This window comes from Pipra filicauda, unplaced genomic scaffold (assembly GCF_003945595.2).
Source record: "Pipra filicauda isolate LSUMZ 115617 unplaced genomic scaffold, ASM394559v2 scaffold2_size9829703_pilon, whole genome shotgun sequence".
NCBI lineage: Eukaryota > Metazoa > Chordata > Aves > Passeriformes > Pipridae > Pipra > Pipra filicauda.
Window position 1 is genome coordinate 3,183,605 of NW_024104421.1, and position 27,105 is coordinate 3,210,709.

Consider the following 27,105-nt stretch of genomic DNA (forward strand, 5'->3'; position numbering starts at 1 on the left):
TTTTTCCCTTGGGCAGAAGTACAAAGATGTGGAGCCAACTCTGAAGATCAAAGAGGTGGATGGCTTGGAGCTGGTGAAGAAGTTCTCGGAGCAGATGGAAAGCATGCTCCGCAGGAAGGTCGAAGCTGTCGAGGTAGGACCACTGGGGCTCTGGGAAGGGAGTCCTCTCCTTCAGTCAGCCCCAGAGCAGCAGGCACAGGCCTCCTGCCTGTTCCAGGAGTGTGTGGGCGCAGAGGTTGTGTGAGGACTTTGCCCAACCAAACTCCTGCTGGTGCGGCTGGCTGCTCACTCTGAGCTTTAAGCAGACACTGGTGGGAGGATGTGGGCGTTCAGACAAGGGAATGCTGGCTTCTCCCTCAGCCCAAAGGAGGAAATAAGATTAAAAAAAGTCTAAGAATAAATATGAGGGAACGAACACTCTTTTAGGAGACAAGAGCTGTTTTAAGAAGGGGAAAAAAAACCCTCACAAGTGAAAATAAAGTTCATCCTTGCATAATGCACTCTGGCCACTGAAGACTAGTAGCTTGTTTCAGCTGTGTGTGTGGCTTAAGGGAAATTTCTTTACCCCCTGAACATGAGCTGCAAGGAAGGTGCTTGGATTTCTAGCTGTGTACATGGGGAAGTGTGGAGGAGGTGGCAAGAGGTCTTTAGCTGTTGCTGTGTGGGAGATCAGAGCAGGTAATCGTTATGGCCCCTCTTACTTCCTGCATCTAAGGATTTATCATATTCCTGTGTATTTACCTTCTATGAAAAGCATATTTCTGTAGTCACAGAGCCTTGACTGTTTAAGGCGTCTAATGTGGAAAAGTCATCCAGAAACACATCATTTGAGTCTCAAAGTGAAATGTGGGCATATTTAAACCCAGAGCTTTGGCCCATAACATTAAATTCTTAGCCAGACTTTTCCAGTGTTTGGATTGCCTTATCCTTTGTAAAGGAGCAAAACGTAGTTTTGCTGAGACTGTTGCTGATTGTGCAACCCTGAAAACATGTACATGTTTAGTTGGATTCCTTCCCAGTCTGTACCGATTGAGAATTAGTGCCCTGAAGCATCATACTGGAGAACACTGGCTGATTTTTACTGCCTTCCATAAATGGTAAGAGCTTATAAATGGCCACAGCATCACTGAGCCCTTTATGAAATCAAGTCATGGTCTTTGTCTCAGTAACAATACCAGACTGAGACTCCCACAAGGCCTTTTCCTTTGATGAGATACTGACATCAAGCTGGGTCTGAGAAGTCTTTCCCATGGCTTTTTGGAAGGGTTCATGGAAAATGAAATTAAATCTCTGTCTGTTGTTTCTCTAAATGGACCTGTTTCTGTTTGCATACGTCCTGTGCTACCTAAAATTGCTCAGGGCTTTAGTTGGGACTCTGCAGTAAATAGGTGTGAATATACTTGGCAATAAATAGCTGCAAATATACCTTCCAAGCTATAAAGTTGCAGCACAGAATAATAGGTCAGCCGAAAAGGAGAGAAAGAGGGAAGTTTATAGCTCCATGATCTTTTGTGGTGAAAGAGGCAGTCGTGCCTTTTCATTAACTGTGTGAATGGCTGATACAGCTGGAAGAGCTTCTGGAGGGCTTGCCACAGCACCCACTCATCTTTCTTTCTGTGTGCTTGCATTAGAGGTTGGTGGAAGCAGCAGAAGACGCAGATCTGAACCACGAGTACAACTCCTCACTGGAGGTAAGTTTATCCTGGTCAGTGACAAAATATGACACACATCCTCAGAGAGACCGGTCAAAAGATAGGCCTAGCCAGGAACCCAGCCACCTCGGGTTCCTGGACAGGTTAGGAATCTCCTTGCCTTCAGGACACTCAGCTTGTCTAGAGACTACTGTGAATAAGAGACTCCCCTGGCAGATCCCAAATCTAATAACACCAAAGAGATTAGTTCTTTGGCTTTGGGAGGGGAAGGATTTGGGAAGACACTAGGTTGTGTGATATTATTGGCATAACTTTTACTGCAGACCAACACTATCATTATGTGGTGCATTAGTGCAAATTAGCTGGCACTTGGTGGGTTACTTGACTGGAAAATGAGCTAAAAATTGAGTGTGAATGAGCAATGAGGAGGATGCTGTTACAAATACTCACAGCAAACTGTTAATCCAAATGAACTGAGCTTCTCACCATCTTTCTCCACAGCTCCCACCATCTTTTCTCTACCAGACAGGCACCCACTTGTCAGGACTTCCGTTAGGTGAAAGTTTGGTGCTGTCCAAGCAATTTGGATAATTGGCTTTCTGTTAATAACTGTTAGTTGTGGCCAAGCTATGGGATTATTGCTGGTGAGGGGAACTGGAGGGAAAATTCTGTTCAAGGAAGTTCTCTGTCCGTAGTACAAGCACAGATATATTAGCAGAAGTGCAGGCTAACCCTGCAAGTAGACATCTCAGTGCAGGGAAAAGCTGAGAATGACAACACTTGTTGAAATCAGACTACCTACTAATTTAATCTCTCCTACCTCTTTGTTTGTTTGTTTGTTTTTTGTTGGTTTGGTTTGGTTTGGGGTTTTTTTGTTGTTTTTAAGAATCACATTATTCATGGTAGTTGGGTCACCTGCATTCCCAGTAAGGGTCATGGGTGAGTTGACATATGTGATTTGGTATTTGCACCCTCTGAATACTGATGGTGCTTGAACATAAATCCTTAAATAACCTCTGGCTAAGATAAAATCAGCAAAAACGTCTTAAAAACAGGTTATCCAAGGACAAAGAATGTCCTAAATGTACTAAAGTGACTGTAGATAATAAATCCCCATTGACCTTCACAGGGAGGAAACTGTGTTGTCTTTGAGCACCTTCTGGTTGATCCTTTGCTCTCGATGAGTGCCTGCCACTTGGAGTGACAGAATGAGGGGATAATCCTAGCTGGATGTACACCAGGAGTTAACCCTAGCAAATGACAGCTGTTGAGACAGGGCAAGTAAGGTCAGCACTGACATGCCTTGTATTAAACCTGGGAGCCAGACCCAGTGAGACACTCCAGCTCTCCAGCTAATCACTTAAATACCTCTGAGGGACCACAGGAGTCTGCCACTGTGTCCCTTTGCTCTTCAGTGGCTCTTCTGCTCCGGGCTATGGCCATGCTTTCAGTCATTTCTTATTGACAATAAGAAATTGGCCAGCAATCATCATTTTGGCATGACACAGCTTTACAATTTTCATTTGACACTAGCTTGTTTGTTGGCTCATCTTGATCCTGTTTGAAGCCCCAATTCCCCATATGTCCCTTCTTTATGTTTTAAAGAGTGTTTTTTTCAGCCACACTGGTAATCGTCTGTCTTATTCTCTCTTCGTCTTTCTCTTTTCCATTGTCTTCATCAACAGTTTGATTACTACAACTCTCTCCTGATTAATGAGAAGGATGAAAATGACAATTATGTGGAGCTTGGAGATGAATTCATTTTGGAGCCAAATGAGCATTTCAATAACCTGCTGGTGAACACAACATACAGTGATATCCAGCTCCCCACCAATGTCTACAACAAAGGTAACGGCCTCTACTTTCTCACTACTGGTAGATTGCTGTGGGAATTATCAGGAATGATACTGGAAACAAGGATGGGAATAGAAAAAAAAACTTACAGGAAAGAAACCAAGGCTGGAAAGGTACTATGCCAAGGCACAGTCATGCCTGTGCTGTCCTCTATCACTGTGACAGGACTTAGGTATAATCTGCTCTTGGAAAACCTCTTATGATGGACAGTCTTCCATCTTAGGCAGGCAGTATATTCTCCTACAGTTCATTTACTCAAACAAAGATGCTGTGAAAACTGATGTGACTTTATTGGCGATTGTTGCTCTATAGGAAGGGTTGGATCTATCAAGGTCTTTAGACGTCAAGGATCTCCTTGATTTCAGCTGAGAACTGAGACTCCAAGTACCTTCGTGTCAGGAGACATTAACACTTGACAAGGACACTCTTAATGCTCAGTGAGCATATCCATAGGTGACTAAGGATGATTCACAATTGCTGCTAGGACATGACTGTTCTGGGCTGTTTTCTGTTCTCAGCAAGCCTTTGGCACCTTGGCAGCTGCAGGAGCCCAGGGAGGCACCAAGGGCACATTCACAGCACTCCAGCTACACCCCAGAAACGGGTTCATCTCTGGGCTGGTGAGCACACAGCCACATCTGCAGGTTGAGACACCAGTTGCAACTGTCTTAAGTTTACAGCTCATTTTGGCCAACATTCAGAGCTGCCTGTGCTGGCTCCTTCCTTGCCTCCCTATCAGCTCTTCCCCTTGTGTATTTTTGACAAGAAAAAAAAAGTGCCATTGCTTCTCTCATCGATGGAGCTCATTTAAAGTCTTCAGGGCCAGACAGGGCAGGCGCTGGTGACTATGCTCACAACTGCTGTGTTATTTAGAGAGACAATAGAGGGAGTTCTGTTTCTCCCATGATGTTAAATTAGTTCCATCTGGTCCAACAGCCCCAGACACTAAAATCTTGCTCACAATAGAGCCACCAGCAGAGCTGGCTGTGGGTAGATACAGCAGAGCTGCACAGTGTAGTCTGCTCCCCTCAGCAGAGGACAGAGAGGTGGTCAAATGGCCACTGGCAGAGACAGCAGAGAGGCACTGCCCAGCTGGCTGATTTCCTGCCTGCACAGCTTGGCACAAACTAACCAGCTCCTCTGGCTATGGCTGGAGCATGAGCAGGACATGGAGGGCTGCTTCCATGTCCAGGGATCCTCCAAGGAGCAGTGTCCAGCAGTACTCACTCCTTCTTTTGCAAACAGCATCAAGCCTGGCTCTCCACAGCTCTTGTGGCTCTCCATTCCTATGAGACTTACTTTGACCTCATCACTGGGGAGTCACAGTTCATTTTTTTCCCTTATTTTGACCAAAACTGCCTTTAGTAAAGTAACTAAACAGGAAGTGGTAGGTCAAATCCCCAACCCTTTCAACATTAATACAATGACCAGTTTCTCATGATTCCCTGTTTCTACTGCTGCTGCTCTTTGGTCTCCTGAGACAATGAGTCAACGCAGACACCAAATATACGTGGCCTCTTAGGAGTTCTTGGAATCTGCAACATCCTATTGATTCTGATGAGATGGGGGTGAGGTAGGACAACCCAGGCTTTGTGAGAGAAAGGGCAGGCAAAGAAAAAAAGAAAGAATTGTTGAGGAAAAGACAAAAGAGAAACTGTGTAAATTCTAGGACTCCTCTGTCTTAGGTAGTTACATCTAGCATGAATTTCAACACAATTTGCAGAAAGGCTGTTAGTGGTGCATCAGGCAGTTGCTTTTCAACAGCCACAGGTCCCCTCTCAGGTACCAGCTGTATGGTGTGCCAGCTGTGCTTGGCACAGTGATGGTTGTCTGGGTCTCTCAGAGCATTCTTCCAACCAGATGTAATGCTCAAGGGCAGACAAGGCTGGAAAGAGAAATGAGGTTAACAGAGTATGACCATGCTGAGATCACCTGCAGGGGCCAGTGGTGACCTGACCTCCAGGATTTATTTTGAATGATGCATCCAACTCCCTGCCCAATGCAAAAGCTTTGGATAAGGGTGCATTCCTCCTGGAGTTTCCTGTTCCCATCCCTTTTCTCTGTCAGGGTGGCAGATGTCCTTCCTTCTTTTACACACTTTTTTCCCTGTTTTTATTCTTCCCCCCACAGACCCTGCCATCCTTAATGGAGTTTACATGTCAGAAGCCCTGAATCCTATTTTTGTGGACAACTTTGAAAGGGATCCCACGCTGACCTGGCAGTACTTCGGCAGCTCCACTGGATTCTTCAGGCTCTATCCAGGTGAAAGAGAAGATTGGGTTTTGTCTTTCAGTGCAACACAACAGTTTTGCAGGACAGGGTCTGTGCCATGGAAGAGTCCAATTTGGGAAGGCTTGGGAGCATTGAAGGGTAGGGTGCAGTGAGCAAAATACTTCTTGCATGGGCTGCTTAAGCTGAAGGAACAGTGTCCAGCAGGCATAAACCCCTTTTTCCCATGGGAACCAGCCCCCCAGGTATGTTGCCCTTGCAACCCCAGAGGAGTCTGATGGCAGGGGTATGCCCTGGGCAGGCTGCCCTCCAAAAAGCTCACAGAACACTATGGCAGACCTCCCCCATGGCAGGGCTCCCTGCCTCATGCTCCCCTGGGCTTTTTAGTAGTGGCCAAAGCCTCTCTCTGTCTCAGAGGACACACGTGGCAGATGCAGCTGGCCAGCCTGACTTGTTATCCACTCACCAGCTGTGAGTGGCACATAAGGTCATGGCACGAGAGGGAGGTCCCATGCTCAGAGGAACCCACGAGATACTCTGCAGCTGTAGCTTGGCCTGGTGGCCGCTCTGTCAGATGGCTGCGTGCCCTTGTTCTGTGACCTGTCACGTGCTGGGGAAGGGGAAAGCAGGGATGACTGTGAACAGAGCCTTTAGCAGGGAATCTGGGACACATCCCTGTCACCGCTGCTGCTTTTTTATGCTCTCAACCACCCTTGGGGAGAAAAATACGTTGTTGAGAACTACATCAAAGTGGCAAAAAGTTCAAAGTACATCCAATTGCTCCCCAAATTTGAACAGACTACGCCCAGGTACATTTTTTAACAAAAACTTTATAAACAGTCTACCGAGAACTGCCAAAGACCACGCAGCTCTGCTTGGGTTTCTGCAGAATGGGTGCTGCTGTTGCTGGCCAGACTTGTGTGCCCCCGCTGAGTTGCTGGGTCTTGGCAGTGAAGAGCAGCAGTGCCAGTGCCTGGGGAGCAGGGAGCAGATGCCTGTCTGTGTGTATTGATTGCTCTTTTTGCTGCTCTATTCAGGGATAAAATGGTTACCAGATGAGAATGGAGTCATCTCCTTTGACTGCAGAAACCGTGGCTGGTAAGTTTTGGAGAGATGTGGCCAGAGCACCGTTCAGCCTTCCTCTCTCTCTCTCTTTTCCAAGGTGACACCTTGGTGAGTTGCTGAGAAACAGTTACTGTCCTGTACTGCTTTTGTGAGAGATGGGGGGGTACATAAACACAGGGAATGGCAGGAAACCCTATCACCTGCCAGCAACAGCTTTTCATATGGGATCTGCACAGAAATCACCAGTGTATCCTTTCTCTGTCCCATTCTCCTTATAATTTTGCAATTTGGTGGAAGGGACACTTAGACTCTGGAAATGTGGCATATTAACTCAGTTTACTCAGCAGACCTAAAGAAGGCTTTAGCAATGGTCACTCTTGGACATGTGTCTGGAGCAGGCCCAGCACTTCCCAATGCAGGAAGTGAGGTGCTGGGGCCAGTGGAAGGGGCAGGTTGGTAGGAAGGGACCTCTGGTAGGATCAGCCTGATCCTGCTGGATAGCTGTGCTCGTGGCCTGTGTTATGCTGTGGGTAGCACTGTGTGACAGCAGTATGTTCAGCATTCCTCCTTCCTGGATGCTCATCCTGCTTCCTTGTATTCTTCTTTTTATACAGGTACATCCAAGCGGCCACCTCTCCCAAGGACATTGTCATCATTGTGGATGTCAGTGGAAGCATGAAGGGCCTGAGGATGACCATTGCCAAGCACACCATTGTCACCATTTTAGATACTCTGGGAGAAAATGACTTTGTCAACATCATTGCAGTATGTCTGTCTCAATTCTAATACTGAATTGCCTTCCTTGTGCCTCTTACCAACTTCTCCTTCCCCTTAGCAAATTACAGGCATTCCAGTGATGTAGCTACAGGAGCTATGTTGGATGGGAGATTAACAAAAATTACCCTTGGGAAGTCAGTTTTGTGTGGTCAGCAGGGTGGCTGTCGAGTCATTTCACCTCTCCTCTACAGAGCATGTCAGCTGCATCTTTTTGCTTACTTGAGGGTGTGACTGCAACAGATAACAAGGAGCTGTAGAGAGATGCCTAAGATAGCAGGGACCTGAGCTAATAAATTCACCTAGCTTAGAATGCTGTCTTTGGGTCCAGTAGCAGTGTAATCCTCAGGATAATGTTTCCAGGCTAGAAAATTACCACCATGTGCCTTTTTGTGCACCAGCACCCTGCAAGGCTGCCACTCCAGAGTCAATCTGCACAGGCCTGCATGGAGTTTGGTCAGGTTGTCTTGGTGTTATTCTCTTCCTTTTTAAGGCCTGACTAGGATAAGGATGGGCTGGTTACCCACAGAGAACTGGTACCACTGACCACAGAAAGCAAAACTTTTCCATGACTTTTGCCAAGACTGGTGTCAGGTTAAAGGCTGCTCACCTTCTAATTTTCAAGGCTATTTCAGCATCATGTCCTTCCCCAAGCTCCTTTCCACAAAAGCTTGCCAGGGCACAGAAACTGAGATATAAAGTCTACTTTTTGTCTATAGCTTTTTATGTTAGATAATTAGAAACTCCAATGGCAACAGCTCCGTCTTTATATGGCTGGACAGATGGAAGAGTGAACAGTGTTGGCAGAAAAATGGAGAGGAGTCATTAAGGAGTTTGAAATATCATCTGTTCTTCAAAAACAATCCCAGAAAGACCATATAATATATATATTCCTTTACTGCACTCGCACCAAGAACCTACTGGCTCAGACATATTATAGCCTGACCTCCTACTGATCAGCTGAGCCTCTTATGAATTACACTCTTCTGAACCTTGTAGGAAAAGGTTTCCACATCTGAGGTAAAACGTGCCAGGCTAGAAGCATACACCCCACTAATTATCACCATTTTGTGGAGGTGTGGTTACCGGGTATGTTATTACTCAGCTGTGTACCCAGAGGCACCAAGCTTCAGGTTACAAAACCACTCGCAAAGTTCAGCTGGTGGCTGGGGACTCACAAAGTTTGCAGAAGTCAGAACTATGTGCAAATAGTGCTAGAAGGGGCACGAGCTAATGGAGTGTGGATAAAAACTCTACAGTGTGAGTGGGGAAAAAGCTGTGTAGGTATGCTCAGATAGAACTCATCAAAACACTGTAATTAATGCGTTATTTAAACAAATAGATGATTTATCAAAATTGTAATCTGCCATTATCACTGTAAGCAATTTTAAAGGGAAATAGGTATAAAATAGCATAATGCTCCATACTGCTTTCTGAACATCCACCAAAGACATGAACCCATTTTGTGAATTTTCTCCCATTACAACCCCTTTCTTTCCCTTTTCTCTTTGCAGTACAATGATTATGTTCATTTTGTTGAACCCTGTTTTAAGGGTATCCTGGTCCAAGCAGACAGAGACAACAGAGAGGTGAGTACCGGGCTCCCATCAGTGTAATTCAGGTAGCTCTCTTAATGTGAGAATTACATGGGGTTAAGATGCCGAGATACGAAACTCCAGGGACAAGGAACAACCATCTCACAGCAGCGTGTGGTTTGCATTTCAGAAACAAGCATCAGTTCAGTGGTGTGTACTGGCTCTGAGGTTCATCTTTGCTTACGTGAAGTCACTGTAGCATGGGGTCAGCTGGCTAACTAAAGAGCAGCAACCAGCTTTCCTGGGTCACCACTGTTGGACCACGAGCAGACCTAGTCCAGGCTGCTGTGGAAAAACAGTGTGCAGAGGGCAAACCAACTTCAAAACCCCACATCTTCAGCCTTCAGAAGGGAGAACAACCAGCCCTTTCCTGGTGAACGTGTTCTCAGCCTGGTCTTATCCTTCATCAGGGTGGACTGCCAGCAAGCTTTCCCTGGTGAGGGATTTTGCTGCTCTGATCCAGGAGGCCTCTGCAGCCCCAAGGTGGTCAACCTGCATCCAGCTGCTCTACCACCTTCTGGGCTGACCAGTATTTTTAGCTCTTCATACTGGCTTTTTTTCTTCCTTTTTTTTCTCTCTGTATTAATACCAGAGAGGGTAGCACATTCCTCCATGTCTTCAAAAACTAGATTTCTCTCCAAATAGCTTTTCCTGGCTTGGTCCTCGGTCACAGAGTATGATTCCAGAGGGTGATGTCTCCTACAGTGTTTCCTAAAGGATCCCCAAGCCTTTTGAACACTATCTTGCAGAAAGCACTCCGAGGTTTTAATTTACAACAATGCCTCTTAAGTAGTAGACAAGCATTCAAATGTTTTCTTCCCCCCCCCAGTCCTGTTGCTTTTGCATGCACAGGATGTTCTTTACCTGAAGGAATGGATAAGGGAAAGTCAGATTTCTAGTGGGTTTGTCCCTGGCATGATTTTTCATGGGCTGTCAATGGTTCACAGCACAGAGACTGAGAAATGCAGTGCTGCTGTAGCTGCATGGGCAAAGGTGTAACCTGATTGTGCCACCAATGGAGTGGCCATGTGACTTTCCCACCTCCCTCAATCCCAGTGCTGACCTCCCCTGCCCCGCCAGCAGTAGTGGAGGAGCAGGAGCCCAATGGCATGAACTTGTCTAGGTTACCCTTTCCTCCCCTGGCCAAAGGGAACACCCTGCCTACAACTCATTCCTGTCTTTCTCACTCTCTTCTTGCCAGCACTTCAAGCAGCTGGTGGAAGAACTGCAGGCAAAAGGAGTGGGGACTGTGAGCAAGGCTTTGACAGAGTCCTTCAAAATTCTGCGGGAGGTAAGAGTCGGTGTTGGTGCTCGTGTTGGGCACAAGAGTCCCTGCCCATTCCTACATTCCCCTCTACAAGTGGTGACTCAGCACGTCCCTCACTGTGTTGTGCTGCAGGGGGATGTGGTATGAGCTGATCTCATGGACCCCAAATTTGTGACAAGCGGTGCAGGGGGAGGTGACCCAGCTCTGGGGAGGTGTTGGTTTGTGCATGATGTCTGTGGCCACTGATCCCTGCCCAGGAGGGATGAGGAACCAGCAAGGCTGTGGCTCTGTGAGTCTTTTTTTAATGAGATCCACAACTGTGCTTTGACCAAGCACCTTTATAGATGGTGGCAATAACATATAACTGATCAACTGAGGGCAGCAATTCTGGCTGTAAGTAATGTTATTAGTGAGTAGTAGATGACAGTGAAGACATGAAAGACTATTCTCAGGCTTCAGATTTATTTCAGTGTCACTTTGCTGAGTATCAGTGCTTGGGGAAGAAATCACAGGTCCAAGAGAATTAATCACTCTGATTATACCCCGTGATAAGAATCATAAATGATTCATTGCCTTCTCTGAACAATAGGGACTTCAGTAGCCTGGAGATAAACATGCAACTTAGCTCTATTTCTTAAGGAATGGTAACAAAAAACCCACCAAGAACCAGCTGAATACCCCCATCTCTTCATGGCACTGTCCATAGTGGGGTTGGCATAAAGAAGCCAATGCCTTTGGTGCTGACAAAAATACATATACATACAATGTTAGTGGCCATAATGATGATGTGGGTGTTAAAGGTGGGCCAGAGGTGTGACTCCCGGGAAGGATTCTCCTCTCTCACTAATCCTGAAAACTGAAGGTGTAGGTTTGTTTGGCCATGGTAATGCTATTCCTAATTTATGCCAGTGCTGGCATGATCGGAGTTGAACCCAGGGAGGGTTGGAGCTGACCTGACTTGTCACTGGTAGTAGAAGCAGAGTGGTTTTAATGACTACCTGAGAAGAGTGGGATGTAGACTTGGCATGGCAGTAATAGGCTGGCAGCACTCCGAGGAGTTCAACATCTTTGGAGGAAGATAGTTACTGAGATGACCAGGGAAGCAGTAATGATATGAAACTAGAACAATTACATGGTCTAGATGCCTGCTAGGTTGCCTACAAATTTGTATTCTTGCAAATTACAAAAAAACCTCAACAAACCCACAAACACAAAAAAACACAAAACAAATAAACAAAAATACTTTAAAATTTTTTTTTATTAATATTTGAAACCAAAGATCCAGAGCCTATACTGGGCTGCATTGTATAAATCAGAATATTTAAAGAATTTTTGCACCAGAGGAAAAATTACTTCCTAATGTCCAATGTAGCCCTGGTATGTACAGTGACGACAGGTTAAAGAAGCCCAGTGCAGTACAACTGCAGACATTCTCAAGCAGCACAGCTATGAAGGTCTCAGTGGAGAATCATAAAGCACAATGCTAAAGAAAGTCTGCTTGCCCCAGATGAGATAGCAGCAGGTCATTCCAGGCACAGACACCAAAACTTTCTGGTTCACTAATAGCTAATGAGGAGAGCTCACACCTCCTTTCTGACAGGCATGGATCATCCACTAGACTAGGCCATCTTCAAGCCTCCAGGAGGCAGAACCTTTATAAAGCCCTGCATGCTTCAAGACAGGCATGCCCATGGGAAATGGAAGGTACATGGTAAAACAGCTGAGACAGAAAAAAGTGCCCTCCACTGACATAGCTAGACCAAAAATACCTCCAAAGAGAGACTGATGTCCATGCAGCCCAGTGGACTAACATGATTCCACTGCAGTAATAGATAAGAAATTATTTGTAGGTAAAGAAGTTATTTTTTTTCTATTTGGCATCAAAAATGCAGTCAACAGTTTAAGCAGTCATCACTTCTCTTGATCCTTTTTGATTCTCCCTTGTCTAAGGAGCTTGAAACAGCTCCAAGATGGCTCTTGGACAGTGCTGCAGGACCCAGCAACCTGCTCTTCACTCACAAGGTGAAGTACTGCTTTCCTCATGCCTTTTGCTATCTGGGAGAAGGCAACTGGCTCAGACATTTTAGCATCATTCCTTTGAGCACCTGCAGATGAGGAAAGGTGTCACATTCTTCTGCATCCTGGAAAAAGCGGTCCATAAAACAGTAGTTCAGAAATGGTATCTTTGCTGCCAAAGAAAGGCATGAAACAGGGCTAAACATCTCTTCCACCCAGCCTTCCTTCCCCAGTAACACTGAGTGCAGCTTTCTTGCAGTGTGTCTTCCACTGTAGCATGGACCATGACTGTACTCTTCAGCACAATGGGACCTCAGCCCACGGTCATTGAAGCCATCAGCTGAGAGCCTTGTTCCCAACCAGCTGTGGGGCAGCTGGAGGTGCAGCAGGAGTCCTGCAGGACCTCCTGTGTCTTCATCCCAGGATTTCTGCCTGGTGACATTCACAAGAGACAGACACTGTGTCTCTGTGCACACACAGCAGCCCCAGAGGCTGCACATACACAGGCAATGCAAGCGTAGAAACGTGCCTGTTGTCCTGCTGCAGCCTTCCCCTGACTGCAGCTTCCCTGGTAAGGGCTCCTCTAGAGAGTGCCTTGATATCACCAGCTGGAGCACCCCAGGCTCTGCAAGCACCACAGCTTAAGGCAGAAGGGTACCACCTGCCAAGTGCTCATATGGCTTAAGGGCTCTCTGAAATCTTCTCTTAGAGATTCTTAAATCTGTATCAGTAATAGTGGAGGCAAAGGTTTTTTCATCAGTGTGCCTGGAAACAAGTCTGTGCTACTGCAGTCCTGCAGGCAGGAGAAAAGGGAACTTCGGTGGACTTGACCACCCCCTTCTCATCAGGCAAGATTGACATTCTCAGCTTGTAATTGTAGCTGTTCCTCACAGACTGCCCTGTTATTGTTCACAGGAGCACACGCAAGAGAATGAAAATGAAAATTGCTACATCACACTGATGAAACAGGCTTTGCTGATTACAATAGACAACCAGTAATAATATCTGTAATGAAAGTGACTGCAAAATTTCCCTGGTAATTTTCCTCAGTCCAATTGCTCATAGAATTAATAGCCCAGCAGAGACCTACTCAATGAGGTATGAGTAGCAGAGAGGGTATGAAGAAGAGCACGAATCTCTCACATCTTTGTTTTCTTCCATTATGTTCTGGGGTAGACAGGGCATATTTTAATCCATGACGCAATTTGCAGAATGGTTTCAGGAGAACGGTTATCCAGAGCTTCCCCTGCCCCTCTCTGCCACGCTCAATAAACCACTTATACTTTCTAATTCAATTTAGCCACACGCCAAAGTGGTTTCAATGTAATAAGCATCCCAGGGAAACGACGGTCTTAAGCACACGTTTATGAAGTGCTTCAGAGTTCTCAGGTGTTAAGTGCTATCTTTTGAGCTCTTCTCTTATTTATCAGTAATCTATCTCCCTGTTATCTTCTCTTCTGTTTCAACAAGCTCTGCACGTCTTGTTCTCTCACGCTTTTCCTGCAGGATTTATACCCCTTTGTTCTGGCTGCTGCTCTGCTCGTGGCTGCTTCCAGGCTGTCTTCCCTGAGACACCACGCTCCCAACAATGTGTGAGTGCTGCAGCTGAGAGCTATCGAGTGCTAAGCAGAGCAGAATAATTGCCTTCCCTGTTTTACACACCGTAGTCCTCTTAACACAACGTAAGACAAGAGCTATGTTTTTTCAGACACTGTCACATCGTTAATTCCTATCCAGCTGATCTGTCTCTGCATTATCCCTCTCCAGGCAGTATCCACCTTCCTGTTTGGTATTTGAACCACTGACTCTCCTTTCCAAGGTACATATGTGTGCACACATATACATATGCAAACACCCTCCCCCAATCCTAAGAGAGACATACAAATATATTCATATATTTGTTATATATTAATCTTTTAAGATTAGATAGCACATTAGATAGACCAGATGATCCTTGAGGGACCCCTTCCAACCTGGTATTCTTATGATTCTATGAAAATCTGTGACACTTATGTGTCCTCCTTTCTCAGAACCCACTCAGAGTAAGTATTTTGAAAGCTAATGCTTTACCCATTCTCTGGAGGACAAGAAATGCCAAGTTCAGCTTTCCAAGGCCACCTTGGAACGTTGTCTTCTCTTAACATCAAGATGCTTTAATCATGCCTTGACTCACTGCTGACCTCAGAAATCACAAAAAAGTTCAAGTTAACTGAGTAGGTCTCTCCAGAATGATTATAGGTGATAAAACATTATGAAACTGGTAACAAACTGGATTTGAGTGAGGCATAAAATTCTGAGTAACTCGAGCAAACTGGTGCTATGAAGAGAATGAACCCATCTGCTGATGTGAGTTATCAAAAATTTGTGGTCTCTTATGCTCCACTTGTGTGAGGAAACATCTCATTTGTGCACTCACAACTGTGTTACTAACTTTTTTAGCAATGAGCTAAATGTTTAAGGACAACTTACCCATCTAGTTTCATCCCTTCTTGTAACACATTTTCTGTTGATCCTCTCTTCATCCTTTGGGATCTCATACAGTTCCAGTCAGGTCTCAGCTCATGAGGCAAGTAGTTCAGCTATACCTTCTGCAATTCTTTCCCTTCATGCTGAACACAGATTATTCATATGCTTTCAATTAGCTTTCTCTTTAACTCTACCACTTTCTGATCCTGCCTGTAATTCTGTCTTTTCCTTGTTTCTTATCACTTCAGCAGGTACCCAGCCACTACAATATTGTCCTTTTGATGATCAAGTATGGAGGCTGTAAAGCATCTCTGTCCGACCATTTCCCTCTGGTTTTTTATCAGCTGGCAACATACTCTTTTTATTCCCTCTTTTGCTTCTTCTCTGAACGTTTATAAATGTTTTCTTTATCCCAGTCGCATTTTTGGACCTGGATTTTACAGTGTGTTTTTCAAGACATGCAAAGCTCAGAATTTCCTGTTTACCAGTTCTTATTGTTTTGCTTAATTTCTCATTTCTTCTGCACTGGCTGTTTCCTTCTCTACTGCTAATTTTCTACCCATGAGACGCTTTTCACCAGGTTTGAATTTTCAGTAGTTCTGGAGGCCACTCCAGAGGCAGGTCTGCATAAGAATAGGGCAGGAGGAGATGAGGAGGGGCTGCTCAGTCCTCTGGCCAGATGTGTACATAATCAGCACGTGTGCCTGCACATCTCTGAGCGATGGTGATGGTTTCTATTGCTTAGCTAGTAACTCTGTGCCAGGTTATAACTGCAAAGCAAATGGCAATGAGCAAACAAGGGAGTACAGGAGACTGTGACCCTGAATTAATTAGATCATGCCTGTTAGTCCTGGCAACGTGACCAAAGTTCTATAGGAGAACATGTAGCTCTGTGCTTTTTCCTCTGATCCAGCTCTAGCCCACATTTCTTTAGACATCTATTCTGTGGACATATTATTCCTCATCTCCCCTTCTTTCACGCTCCTGAGACTTCAATCAGAGGAGGGAATTATGCTGAGAGCTTGATGTGAATGCTGTCAGATCATTTGCTACAGCTGCAACCAGTCACAAAAGGACCTAAAACCCAAGGATTACCTCCTTGTTCATTTGTTTTCTAAATCTGTCTTTTTAATCTCTATTTCTATGACACTGATGATCTCATTTTCCCTGTTGAAAATATCATCTACTCCTGTAATTAGGAGATTGCTAGTTCTGATGCAGCATCTAATTTCTCAGTATCTCAGTATTATGAAATCTGAAGCAAGCTTCACGAAGAGATGTCTTAAGTAGTTTGATGAAATGGTGGGTGACCTTAATTGAGCGTTAATTTAATAATAATCTAAACAAACGTTGCAGATTGCAACATTTTGGACTAAGCTGCTTTTGTAACTATAAGGTTTGCAAATCTGTGATCTGAGCCTCATTCTAACAGCATCTCCTGCACCATCGTAGCCCCATGCCTCCCTGGTGGACACTCACACTGTCTGTTCTCTGCTAATCTGCATGCAGTTGATCTCTGTCCTAGAAATAGCTCACTTGAGGCTCTTTGTCTTTTTTGTACCTGATGGTCTGCAGCAGAATGCTATGTGGCTGTCACCTCCTTTTCTCCCTTAGTTTTCACCTAAGGGCATCCTGTGCTTGTCCCAGTTGCACACTCTCAGCCTTTGCCCTGAGTCTCCCTGTTGAGCAGGATGAACATGAGCTCTGACCCCTGCTGAAGCTCAAATTACCCTGCAATCAAGTTACACTGATGGGGTTTTTTTCCATGGTACAAAGTATAGCAGCTTTTTGGACAACTGGAAATGGTAGACCTTGGGATATCCCCAGGGCTGTGTTGGAGTGGCCACAGCAGCAGAGTTGCTGTCTGTCTCCCCTCTGAATGTGCTGCTGTGATGACACAAAAGAGGAGGTGGCAGAAGGTGATGTTATGGTGATGTTAGCACTGAACCTGGTAATTTCATAATAAGGGACAATCACAGAGGTAACTGTGGTGAAATTACTGGGGAAATCTGGACTTGGCGTTGGCTTGCAGGTATTGATGGACATGATGTTGATCTGCAGTGGAACTACAGTACCATTCATGTTGGTAAAAATATTTGTCTGTCATAATATAGCATGACCAAAACAGAGGGGAGTTGTGAATTGAACCCTAAAAGACCCAAAAAGTCCCAGTTCGCACTCTGAGCTTTTGTTTTCCCATCCAGTGCTTGCTTTCTTTTTATGCTATTAATCTTGCCACTTGGATATCTTTTTCCTCATTTGTAAGGTATAACTATCCTCTCCAATTTAAAATTGCTGCTGTTTGATATAACCTTACTCACCCTTCAGTTAGTCTCCTGTATACTCTCCATCTCATGCCATTGCCTCTCATTAATCTCTTGTGCAGAGTTGTCATCTCTCCCTCTTTCTGTATCTTTTTTTTTGCTCTGCATCAGTTTCTGTATCTTCCTCTGTTGATTGGACTTTTCCTTGCTCAGAGCACAGAAATGGTGAAATGCAGAAAAAGAAGCACATAGTGCCACCGAGCTGGGAGCCTCAGAAAAGTGGCTGCTTGGTTTTGTACCTTGGATGTCCTCCACTACCTCCACTGGTGGCTGTTAACACCTGTGTTGGTGCTGGATAAGGCACTTAGCTCTCTAGAGCTGGGTACCTGAGGGCATGAGAGGCAAATGGCTCTGCATGCAGAAGCACAAGATAAGCTGTGCTCCATGGCTGTTTTTTTTTGGCTGAAAAAGAGGAAGGGCTTGCCTGCAAGAGCACATCTGTTCAACACCTCTCCAGGTGCCCTTGGGAGCACATCAACGTTTGTACCAGAGTCCCAGTGTACTTCTGCCCTGCCTTAAATATCATTTATGCACAGATAACGGGTCATCTGTCACTACAGTGTATGGACTCCCTATCTGGCCCATCCACAACCTTTCTCAGCTCTGGTGGCAGTAGCCTCCTTTTCTCATGTGCTCCTGCCTTTCTCTGCTATTCTTTGGCAGATTGATGTATTTACCCTGAAATAATGAGTTTGATTTCCTACTCCTCTCACATTCTCTGCCATAAAAAGTGACAGTTACTGCTGTCAAATCAGAATTGCAGTGTTTATGGTCCATCTATAGTTGTTTTGCATAAACGAATGCGACTGTGCAAGATGTGAAGCAGCAGGGAATCGCACCCTTCCTCCACAACGCTTATTTCCCCCTCATTATTTTACTTCTGTAAAGCCTCCCATGTCTACATGTGCGAGGCAGGGCTGTATAAATAAAAAAATTATATGCAGCGTGCGAACACAGCAGTTATTTGAGCAGAGCTCTTTCTGAGTGTGAGGTTTGCAAGAGGAAGTCAGGATCTGGCCCACCGTGAATAAATAGAGTGCAATTACACAGAAGCAGCCTGAGCTGGGATAACTAATGCTCTTCCTCTCTGTTTGTAGTTCAGAGAAGCTGGTCAAGGAGGCTTGTGTAACCAAGCCATCATGCTGATCACCGACGGAGCAGTGGAGGATTATGAATCCGTGTTTGAAAAATACAACTGGCCAGATCGGAAGGTTTGTCTGGGAAGTGATAAGTAGAGAGGGAGAGGAAAGGTGCTATCCTGCTATGGTGGGAATAGAAGAGCACAAGTCAGGATATCAGGCAGAGCTGAGCATTCACATCCTCCAACACCTGTATACCCGTGAGCACCTGGCTGTAAACACAAAACAAAGCAGCCAGGTAGGAGCCTGCTGCGGAGGTTTTCAAGGTGGTAGGATTACAAATGGGTATCTGTAGGTCAGTAAAGAGGGTTTTTTCCTACATTTCATTTTCTAAAGGTATGGACAACCAAAGTGTTCTCCTGATAACATTATAAAGGCTGAGTTGAATACTTAAAAATTTAAAAAAAAACCCCACCAAAACGCCTTTTTGAAAATAGTTTTAATCCTGTGCAGGACTGTTTATAATTGGTCCTGTTTGGGAAAGGTTTGGCTATTAGCAGTTCTTATGTTGGGCAGGGAATGGCCCAGAAAAGCTCTCTAGGTGCCCTCCAGCTCTGTTTACTCTGAGGTCTGTAATTACAGTCTTGTACTAGCAGAGCTGACTGTGAAAGCGGAATAGACCAGGGCTCATCCTAAACCCTCCTGATTTATTTGTTTACCTCTTCCCAGCTAGCAGCAATGCACAAAGGGAGAGAGAAGCCTACTGAGAGACCAGAGCAAGGGGCTGTTAAAGCAGTTTATTTCAGGATTGGCTCTTTTGTTGGTGGTCAAACACAAGAGAAATGGTAAAGCTTTCTCTAAATGATTCATGCAGCCAGCTGTTCCCTTGGGTAAAGGATTCCTGTGAGCTATAAACCTCTCTGCATGTGGTTGCTGAGTGCCTGGCAGAGCTGCTATCATAAAATCAAGCAGAATTTGCACTTCTGCCTTGTTATTCAGACGATGCTGGGTGCTACTTGGCTTTCTGGGCTTGTTGTAATCGGAAATTAAGTTCCAGCCCGCAAAATGCAAAACAAATGGTGCAAGAGGCTCCCGTCTCTGTGTGAAAGCAGAGCTATTGCTTTGCACCACAAACAGGCCCTCACACCAGTGTGTAACAGGATGCCAAACCTCAGCCTCAGGATACCAAACCTCAGGATTTGGTAGCACATTACAGACTAATTCTTCTATCTTCGTGTTCTTGTTCCCAGGTCCGGGTTTTCACTTACCTCATCGGACGGGAGGTCACTTTTGCCCCCCAGGTGAAATGGATTGCCTGCAACAACAAAGGTGCTGTGTGGGAATGGTTCCCCAATCCCCATCACACACGTCACCTGTGGACTGCAGCCACAGGGCCCTGGACCCTGCTAAGGCTCACCCACTACAGCTGGGGCCCAGGAGCCCTTGCTTGGAAGACAACATAAGGAAAAATCAGACCCTGCTAGTCCATGTGAAGCGTGTCTGTGTCCAACTAACACCAGTCCTCCATGCTGAGCCACTGCATTTTCCTGTCACGGTGCCAAGGGACACTATGACCGAGATTCATGCTGGCTGTAGTCCACCTAAGTCCCTGTGCTTATTGTGCCCCAGTTGCTGGCTTTTGACAATCTGTCTACAGCTCTGTCAGAGAGCCCGACATCTTTTGGCTGAGATGTAAAACAAACATCACCTCTTTAAAGATTTTACAGCATTTTTCATGAGGTCTGTGGGTTAACCCCTGTATCCTGGCCAAATTCTTTGTGTGTCAGTGGTTTTCACTGAGGCACCAGAATAGCTTGTTAATCCCACCCCAAACCCAATATTCTCTCTAACTGGCATTAAATGACATGAATAGGAAAATCCATTCACAGTAGGTGAGTCACCTCTATGCATTAGGGGCCAGTTAAAAAGTCAATTTAGTCCTATCAGAGTCTACAAGGCTAAAGGAAGAAGGAGGGGGGACAAGTTTTCCATGTTTGGGCTTGACCTGGCCTCAGTGTGCCTGGAGACAGCAGTGCTTGCTACATCAGTGTCCTGCTTAAACAGGAAAAGGAAGGGAAGACTGGAGCTGGGTACATCAGCTGTTTTCCAGTCTGAGCAGTAGTTCCAGCAGACTATGAAATGCATGGAGGCATTTCTACTGAAAATCATTGACAGATGAGTTCCTGACCTGCAGAATGTCTGTGAGCTGGGGATTTTCAAGGCTCAAACATTCACCTATTAGCACTTTGAATTACACATAGTGTTTTTAGGTTTTGTTAAATGAAACAAAATCCTGGATTTTAGATTGTATTCCCAGTGATGAGGTTAGTGACAGGGAATTTGTAGTGCTGTTGGTTCATCATAAAATGTCAGAACGGGGTTCTTCTGAATAACCAGATAACAAAAATATGCTCTTTGCACTTGGATTCTTATTTACCACACTTGAGCTCTGTAGAGGGCTCCCTGATTTTGGTTCTTCTGTTTCAGCACATTGTATAGCTCTTATGGTCCTTGTTTTCAAGCACACTAAGTCTGTTTCCAAATCACAAAGCTTATCAGAATACAAGCCCTTTCACATGACAGTGTTTCCCTAGTGATAGGAAAGTTTTCCATCTATCTGATGTATTCCATCTTGTACCAAGTACAACCAAACCATGTGGTGAGAAGCAGGACAAGGGTCCTCATGACATTACACTATGTTAGCATCTCTAACCAGTTAAGTAGCTAGTGTTGAGGACCGTCTGATAACTTGAATATGTTCTTCCCCTATACTTCTTGTTGTAGTGTTAGACTGTTATAGGTCCATCTGCAGGGACAAAGCCTTGGAAATAGGTTATTTGCACTTTTATCTTTTGCTTCCAAGGGGTAGATGGAAGTAGTCGCCATCCTTGGATGTAAAGCTAGGCAGACTGAAGAGTGCTGGAAAAAAATCTGGAAGCAAAGGTGGGAGTTTGGTCTTAATATAAAATAGCTCAGGGTAAGCAGGTAGGCTGGTGAAATACTTTGTCTGCATATGTTTGACCTTCAGGACCAAAGGCAGCCTCAGTAGTGGAAGGTTTTACCCAATACCCAATGCAATGTTGTGTATTTGCTTTGCATGAATCTGGTTATACCAAGACTCTGACCTTGAGCATTGCTTCAGTATTTTGAGAGAACAGAGTCCGTGCTTCAAAACTAGATTTCCACAGAAACATGTGCCCACAGAAGCTTGTGAATACAAGGCACGTCAAGGCTTTTGTAAACTGGGTAGATAGAGTGTTTGACATCCAGTTTTCTAGCTTTGCACAGGCGCTCATGTAAAAATACGGAAGATGCGTTGGCAGAGTGACTCAAACCTCTGTTTCTCCACAAAGGCTACTACACTCAGATCTCCACGCTGGCGGATGTCCAGGAGAACGTGATGGAGTACCTGCACGTGCTCAGCCGTCCCATGGTCATCAACCACGACCACGACATTATCTGGACTGAGGCCTACATGGACAGCGCGGTAAGCACCTACAGCACGAGCCTTTAGTCGGCAAACAGCAGGGCCTGTGGGCCAAAGTGGCAGAGGTCTTAGGCACACAGCTAGTATGTTAGCCATATAACTTATCCCTGCTTCCCATCTAAATATCTTATGTGTATCAGAATCTAAATAAAGCCCTGAAATTTATGTAATACCGGGAGTTGGCTGACGGACAGAAATTACTGGTCCCTGGCTCTGTTGATACAGACAATGTTTCTTTTCTACTCTCTCCCGGAGCTGAGGTGGGTATGCGGTCTCAGATCAGAATCTGCAGTGACCCAATCGCCCAGGGCTAATCACACAGGCACAACGTCACTTAAGTAGTGCTTCTGTGAAAGCAGGTTACCTTCTAAAGGATTATTCACAGGAAAGATTATCCGTGGCTCAGGGTACAGGTCACAGAGACTGATTTCCTCCAGACCAGGAGCCAACTGCATATTGCTTGCCTCCCAAAGGTACAGATTGCTGGGGAAGCAGGCTTGCTCTTTTGTTCCTTGCTCTAGCAAGGCCTGTCACCACAGTGGTCCTGTGCCCAGCCCTGAGGGCCAAGGACACATCACAAAGGACCAGACAATCAGCACTCCCAACCCCCCTTGCTTTGCCTTAGGCCTGCCCTGTTGGAAGACATTTGGACCACGAGCAGGTGCTGTCATCATGTGGTGTTGCTAAGGCAGCTCTGAAATTCAGAGGGAAGGGAAGGACAAAGGTGTAGATGACACTGAAGGAACCTTCCTGTGCACTTCACCAAACAGATGATGTTCCTCAGTCTCCATCTCCACCCCTTTTTACACTGCTGAAAGAGAAAATTACAGTTTTTCCTTTGTGGTTCTCTGTGCCCTCTATGTGGGAGAGAGTTTTTTTCCCACATTGGATTCTTCACTCCAGAGAAGTGCCTGACTTCTGGACAGCTAGAGATGATCTGAAGTCAGGTTTCCCTCTTCCAGAAACGAACCCAAGGTTTCAGGACTATTTATTCTATCTGAGGAGAAGAATCTTCTAGAAACATTGAGAATGTTTCTGTACACAGTCTCACTGCGGGACTGAATTTGCAGGCTCCAGTCTGGACAACAGCAGCTTTAGGGTGTCTGCCGCAGCCCTGGGGAACACAGACAGTTTTCAGGTTTAAGATCTACAGTGAGAAACATGAGTTCTCTGAGCTGAAGTAAAACTAGGGATAGTGTGCTTAGGTTTGTAGCAGGAAACATGGAAGTCCAGGCTACATATGGTGGTACTCAATGCTGTGCTCAGAGTCGACCATATGAACCCCAGGAAATACCTTCAAGGTTGCCAGGATGGTGCCATCATGGTGTATAAATGTTATAATTGGGAGACTCTTGTAGGAAGGGACCATTCCCCACTTTTGTGCTGTGTCTGACCACTGAGGCTGCAGCCATGGCACACTAGCTCTGGGAGAGTGAAATGGAGATGTCTTTGCTGCCAGGTGAGAGCTGGGACATGGTACTTGAAGGTACAAGGCAAAACCTCCAGAGATGCTACTAATTACCCAGCAAGTTTATTTTATCAGCGGGCTTGCCACCTCTGGCACTGCTGTATGGGGTCACACTTCCCAAGGCAGCCACAGAGATTTGTTTGCTGCATGTTTGTTGCTGCACCTCTTTTCTTGCCTTGTGTCTTGGCTTGCCATTCTCTTCCTCTGTCCCAGCCTCTCCCATCTTTGATTCATTCCTCCATTCATGTATTCATTTATGTGTTCATCCATGTCTCCCACTAGCTGCCACAGTCTGAGGAGGTAACTGCACCCCTGTGTTTTGTGAGCGTGCTGTTTCCCTTGTGCCAGTTGGTGTGTCAGTGCCAGTGTTCACAGCCACAGCTGGCCTGTACATCTTGGGGGGGGTGGGGGACACAGCACTGAAAGAGTCCTCTTGCACTGGCAAGAAGAGGAGAGGAAATGCTGGATGTACTGGGGAGCTGTGCTGTGCTGCTGGTTCAGAGTAGGTAGGGGTGTCTGTGTTGTGCAGTAGCTTAGCTCACCTGATCTCTTTTTCAATATGTCCAGTAAGTGCCAGGGAAGTTTACTTGCTGTGTGTTAGTGAGCATTGCTGTGAATGGGAATTTTCCACAAAAAATCATCAGAATAGTAACTCAAGATATGAGGCTCAAATCCCCATCAAGTGACTGATTATTGACTGGCTCCTTTATGGCTCCTAGTACATATTGTAATGAAGACAGGAGGTCGCTTCTTGCCTTGCTACTTACTTGGCCAAATGAGAGATAAAAGGGGGGGATGTTACTGACAACAAAGGATTAGATTCTTTTGATAGCTTGGCATGTTTGGGAGACTCATTTGCATGTGTCTTACCTGTTTACCTCCTTTCATGTGTGTTTTTAGAGCATCTGTCTTCTGTTGAACTGGGAGCATCTGTTACCCCATTACATGTGCATGTCCTGTATCCCTCATAGAGAAAGCTCACTCTGTTGTATCTGTTTGGATCATGATTTTGTCTCTGTTTTTCGTACACTTAGATGGTTGGGTAACAAGTATATATAAGCAGGCTTTGTGTGTATTTGTCCCTGTTAAATATTTGCCTGTGGTGTTTTTCATTTGTGGTATTCATATGTTAGCAATATAGACAATACCTTGTCTGTGGTTTTGCTCATATTTGTGTTGCTTTTCTCCATTCTGTGCTCCTTGTGTTGGTGGTTTTTACACTCGTTGCATAAGTGTTCATGTCTACACTCCTAACACATGGTGGGTACAAATTGTGCCACCAATTCTACAGGTTCCTGTCTCTTCATTAAAGCAACTCTTCAATTTCTCCTGCTTCAACACATTTCACTGGCTTTCATCCCATCCTCATCACCCCACACGAGCAAGCATCCACCCCAGGATCTCTTGGATACAGAGTATTTAAAAGTGCTGCCATCTGTTTCTCGAGAAGTGTGGGAGGAGGCAAGGAGGTGGTTAATTGTAATCAACATCTGGGGTCCTTGGGAATTCCAGTGCCTTCCATTTGGGTTATCTCTGTTATTGCACTTGCTAACACACGTTCCATTGCTCTGTGGCAGCTCTTTGCATCTCAGGCTCAAAGTCTGTTGCTCATGACGACAGTGGCCATGCCAGTCTTCAGCAAGAAGAATGAGACGGTGAGTGTAACGTGGGCTTTGCTCTCCTTCCTGCCAGCAGAGGTGACAGGATGCAGGGTTTTAAAGCCATTCAGAAGTGCGATAGACCTCTGCCAGGATGGATGGCTGATAATTTATCTGTCAAAATGATAGCCTGTCATGTCCTCTGAATGCTATTTCTTTAAAATACCTCTTAAATATGACATGTCTCTCTGTTTTATCCCTTCCATTTTCAAAATGTGCCTAGTTCATTGACCTTAAAATTTCAGGCTGGAAGAGATCATTACCTTGTCTAGTCCATCTCTTTTATTGCAGATCTTTACATTTCACACAGAGGGTCCTTCACGAACCCAATAACCTGTTTTGGCAAAAGTGCCATTGAAGAAAAGCATCCAGCCCCAAATCTCTCCATTGTGGTTTCTCACTCTCCACTAAAAACTGGTGTCTAAATTCTGCTTTCAGTTTGTCTGGCCTCGTGTTCCTGTCATAATGGCTTCCTCTACTTGATTAAAAAGCCTATACCCCTTGGTACGTTCTCCTGGGAAGCATCTTCTACACTGACATAAAGTCAAACCTGATAAGATAAAAAGACTGAATTATTTAAATGTATTTGATAAGGGCATTTCCTCCGGGGTTTAAAACCCTTTAGACACTTTTCTGTACAATTTCTTGTTTCTCAGTATCCTTTTAAAATGGTGGACAGTATCTTTCCTTTGCTGTATGAGGGATAAACTATTCATCCAGGTCTTACAAACAACTGTCTGCCTTCTCCACCTGGGGCTGGCCTTAGCCTGTATTAGCACAGTGGTGCAATGGGAGTCTCTGTGTCATTTTTTCCATCATGCTACATTAATAATGCTTATTAAACAACCTATTTCCCATATCGTGGAGGGGGGAATTCCTTTTTCCTAGGTTAACAATTTTATATTCAGTATTTGATTTAGTTGACCCAAGTTGTCAACCAATCCGTGTTCTGTTGCATGATTGTCTTGACCTTATTTTGTTTACACATACTAAATGCAGGAGTTTGCCCTCAAAACTTGTTTTCAGTGATTTTATGTTGCTTCTGAAGCATAGTAAATAGTACTGACTAGTATTGTGTAGAAATACTCCTCTCCACAAACCCTGGAACAACCTCTTTATACTTTTTGAAGTATGCTAATTGATTTTAAATAAAGATACACAAGCCTAGAGAGGATATGTGAGAGACTAGTAGGGAGACAATGTGCTTTCAGGTAGAAAACTACCCAGGTCTTGCTTCTGAAAATAGATTCTCCTTTGTTTTAAAGCGATCCCATGGCATTCTTCTGGGCGTGGTGGGCTCTGATGTACCACTGAGGGAGTTGTTAAAACTTGCTCCACGGTATAAGGTAAGACTCAGAAAATGCAATTTGTTCTTTTGCACAGCAAAGTCACTAGTCATTTTCTCATGGGCATGACTGAAAAATCATTTCTCTGCCTGTAAGAAAAACTATGAGCATAAAGGAAGAGATGTTGGATGTGGTGATGTGTGGTTTCTATACAGCACAAGTGACATTCACTACTAGAAGCTCTTTGCTGCTTCAGGATCACAAGACCTGGATGATCCAGTAGATTGGCAAAATGTTGTGGAACTTTTGCATTTTGATGGTCACCAACCTAGATCCCTCAGAGATGACAGCCTATCTTAGAAGAATTAAACTTTTATATCCAGTTCCCAGTGGACAAGAGTTGCCATGCCAGCTGGCAAAAAATGTATTGGTTTCACTGTCAATATTCTTAGAAGAAAAAGTGAGGGCTGAATGGATTATGGAGAGCCAACTCTTCTGGCATGCCCAGAAGAATTTCTCCAGATCAGCATGAAGATTTTTTGGCAGGACAGTGCACAGAAAGTTGGCTCTCACTCACTTTTTCTGTACCTAGATGGAGTATATGCTCCCCAGACTTGTTAGTCAAAAAGCTTTCCATTAGCTCTATGTTCAACGTATCTAAAAAAAAAAAAAATGTTCATTCATAGGAAATCCCTCCAGAGATGCACTGTTTAGTTTGGTTTCTGATGTAAACTCTGTGCAGTGACCCTTTGTTCAGTCAGGCTGCACACCAGGAGACAACAAGCACATCCAAGGACCACCATGAAACGAGGAAATTTGAGCCATCATTTCAAGTTTTCGGTTTCTCTTAAATAACTATCAGAAAACTACTACCAGTTAGGCAGT

The 27,105-nt window shown here is 44.9% G+C and overlaps 1 protein-coding gene across 1 annotated transcript in view; it reads left to right on the forward strand.

Moving 5' to 3' along the window:
• CACNA2D4 (calcium voltage-gated channel auxiliary subunit alpha2delta 4) overlaps window positions 1–27,105 on the forward strand; it is a 128,640-nt gene that overhangs the window by 11,568 nt on the left and 89,967 nt on the right. The window contains exons 3-15 of the mRNA XM_039383152.1: window positions 17–133; window positions 1,632–1,691; window positions 3,338–3,500; window positions 5,637–5,768; window positions 6,773–6,833; window positions 7,415–7,565; window positions 9,089–9,163; window positions 10,371–10,460; window positions 18,340–18,453; window positions 19,572–19,650; window positions 21,675–21,808; window positions 24,854–24,931; window positions 26,200–26,280. Of these exons, the coding sequence (XP_039239086.1) occupies window positions 17–133; window positions 1,632–1,691; window positions 3,338–3,500; window positions 5,637–5,768; window positions 6,773–6,833; window positions 7,415–7,565; window positions 9,089–9,163; window positions 10,371–10,460; window positions 18,340–18,453; window positions 19,572–19,650; window positions 21,675–21,808; window positions 24,854–24,931; window positions 26,200–26,280 (1,335 nt within the window). The remainder of the gene's footprint in view (window positions 1–16; window positions 134–1,631; window positions 1,692–3,337; window positions 3,501–5,636; window positions 5,769–6,772; window positions 6,834–7,414; window positions 7,566–9,088; window positions 9,164–10,370; window positions 10,461–18,339; window positions 18,454–19,571; window positions 19,651–21,674; window positions 21,809–24,853; window positions 24,932–26,199; window positions 26,281–27,105) is intronic.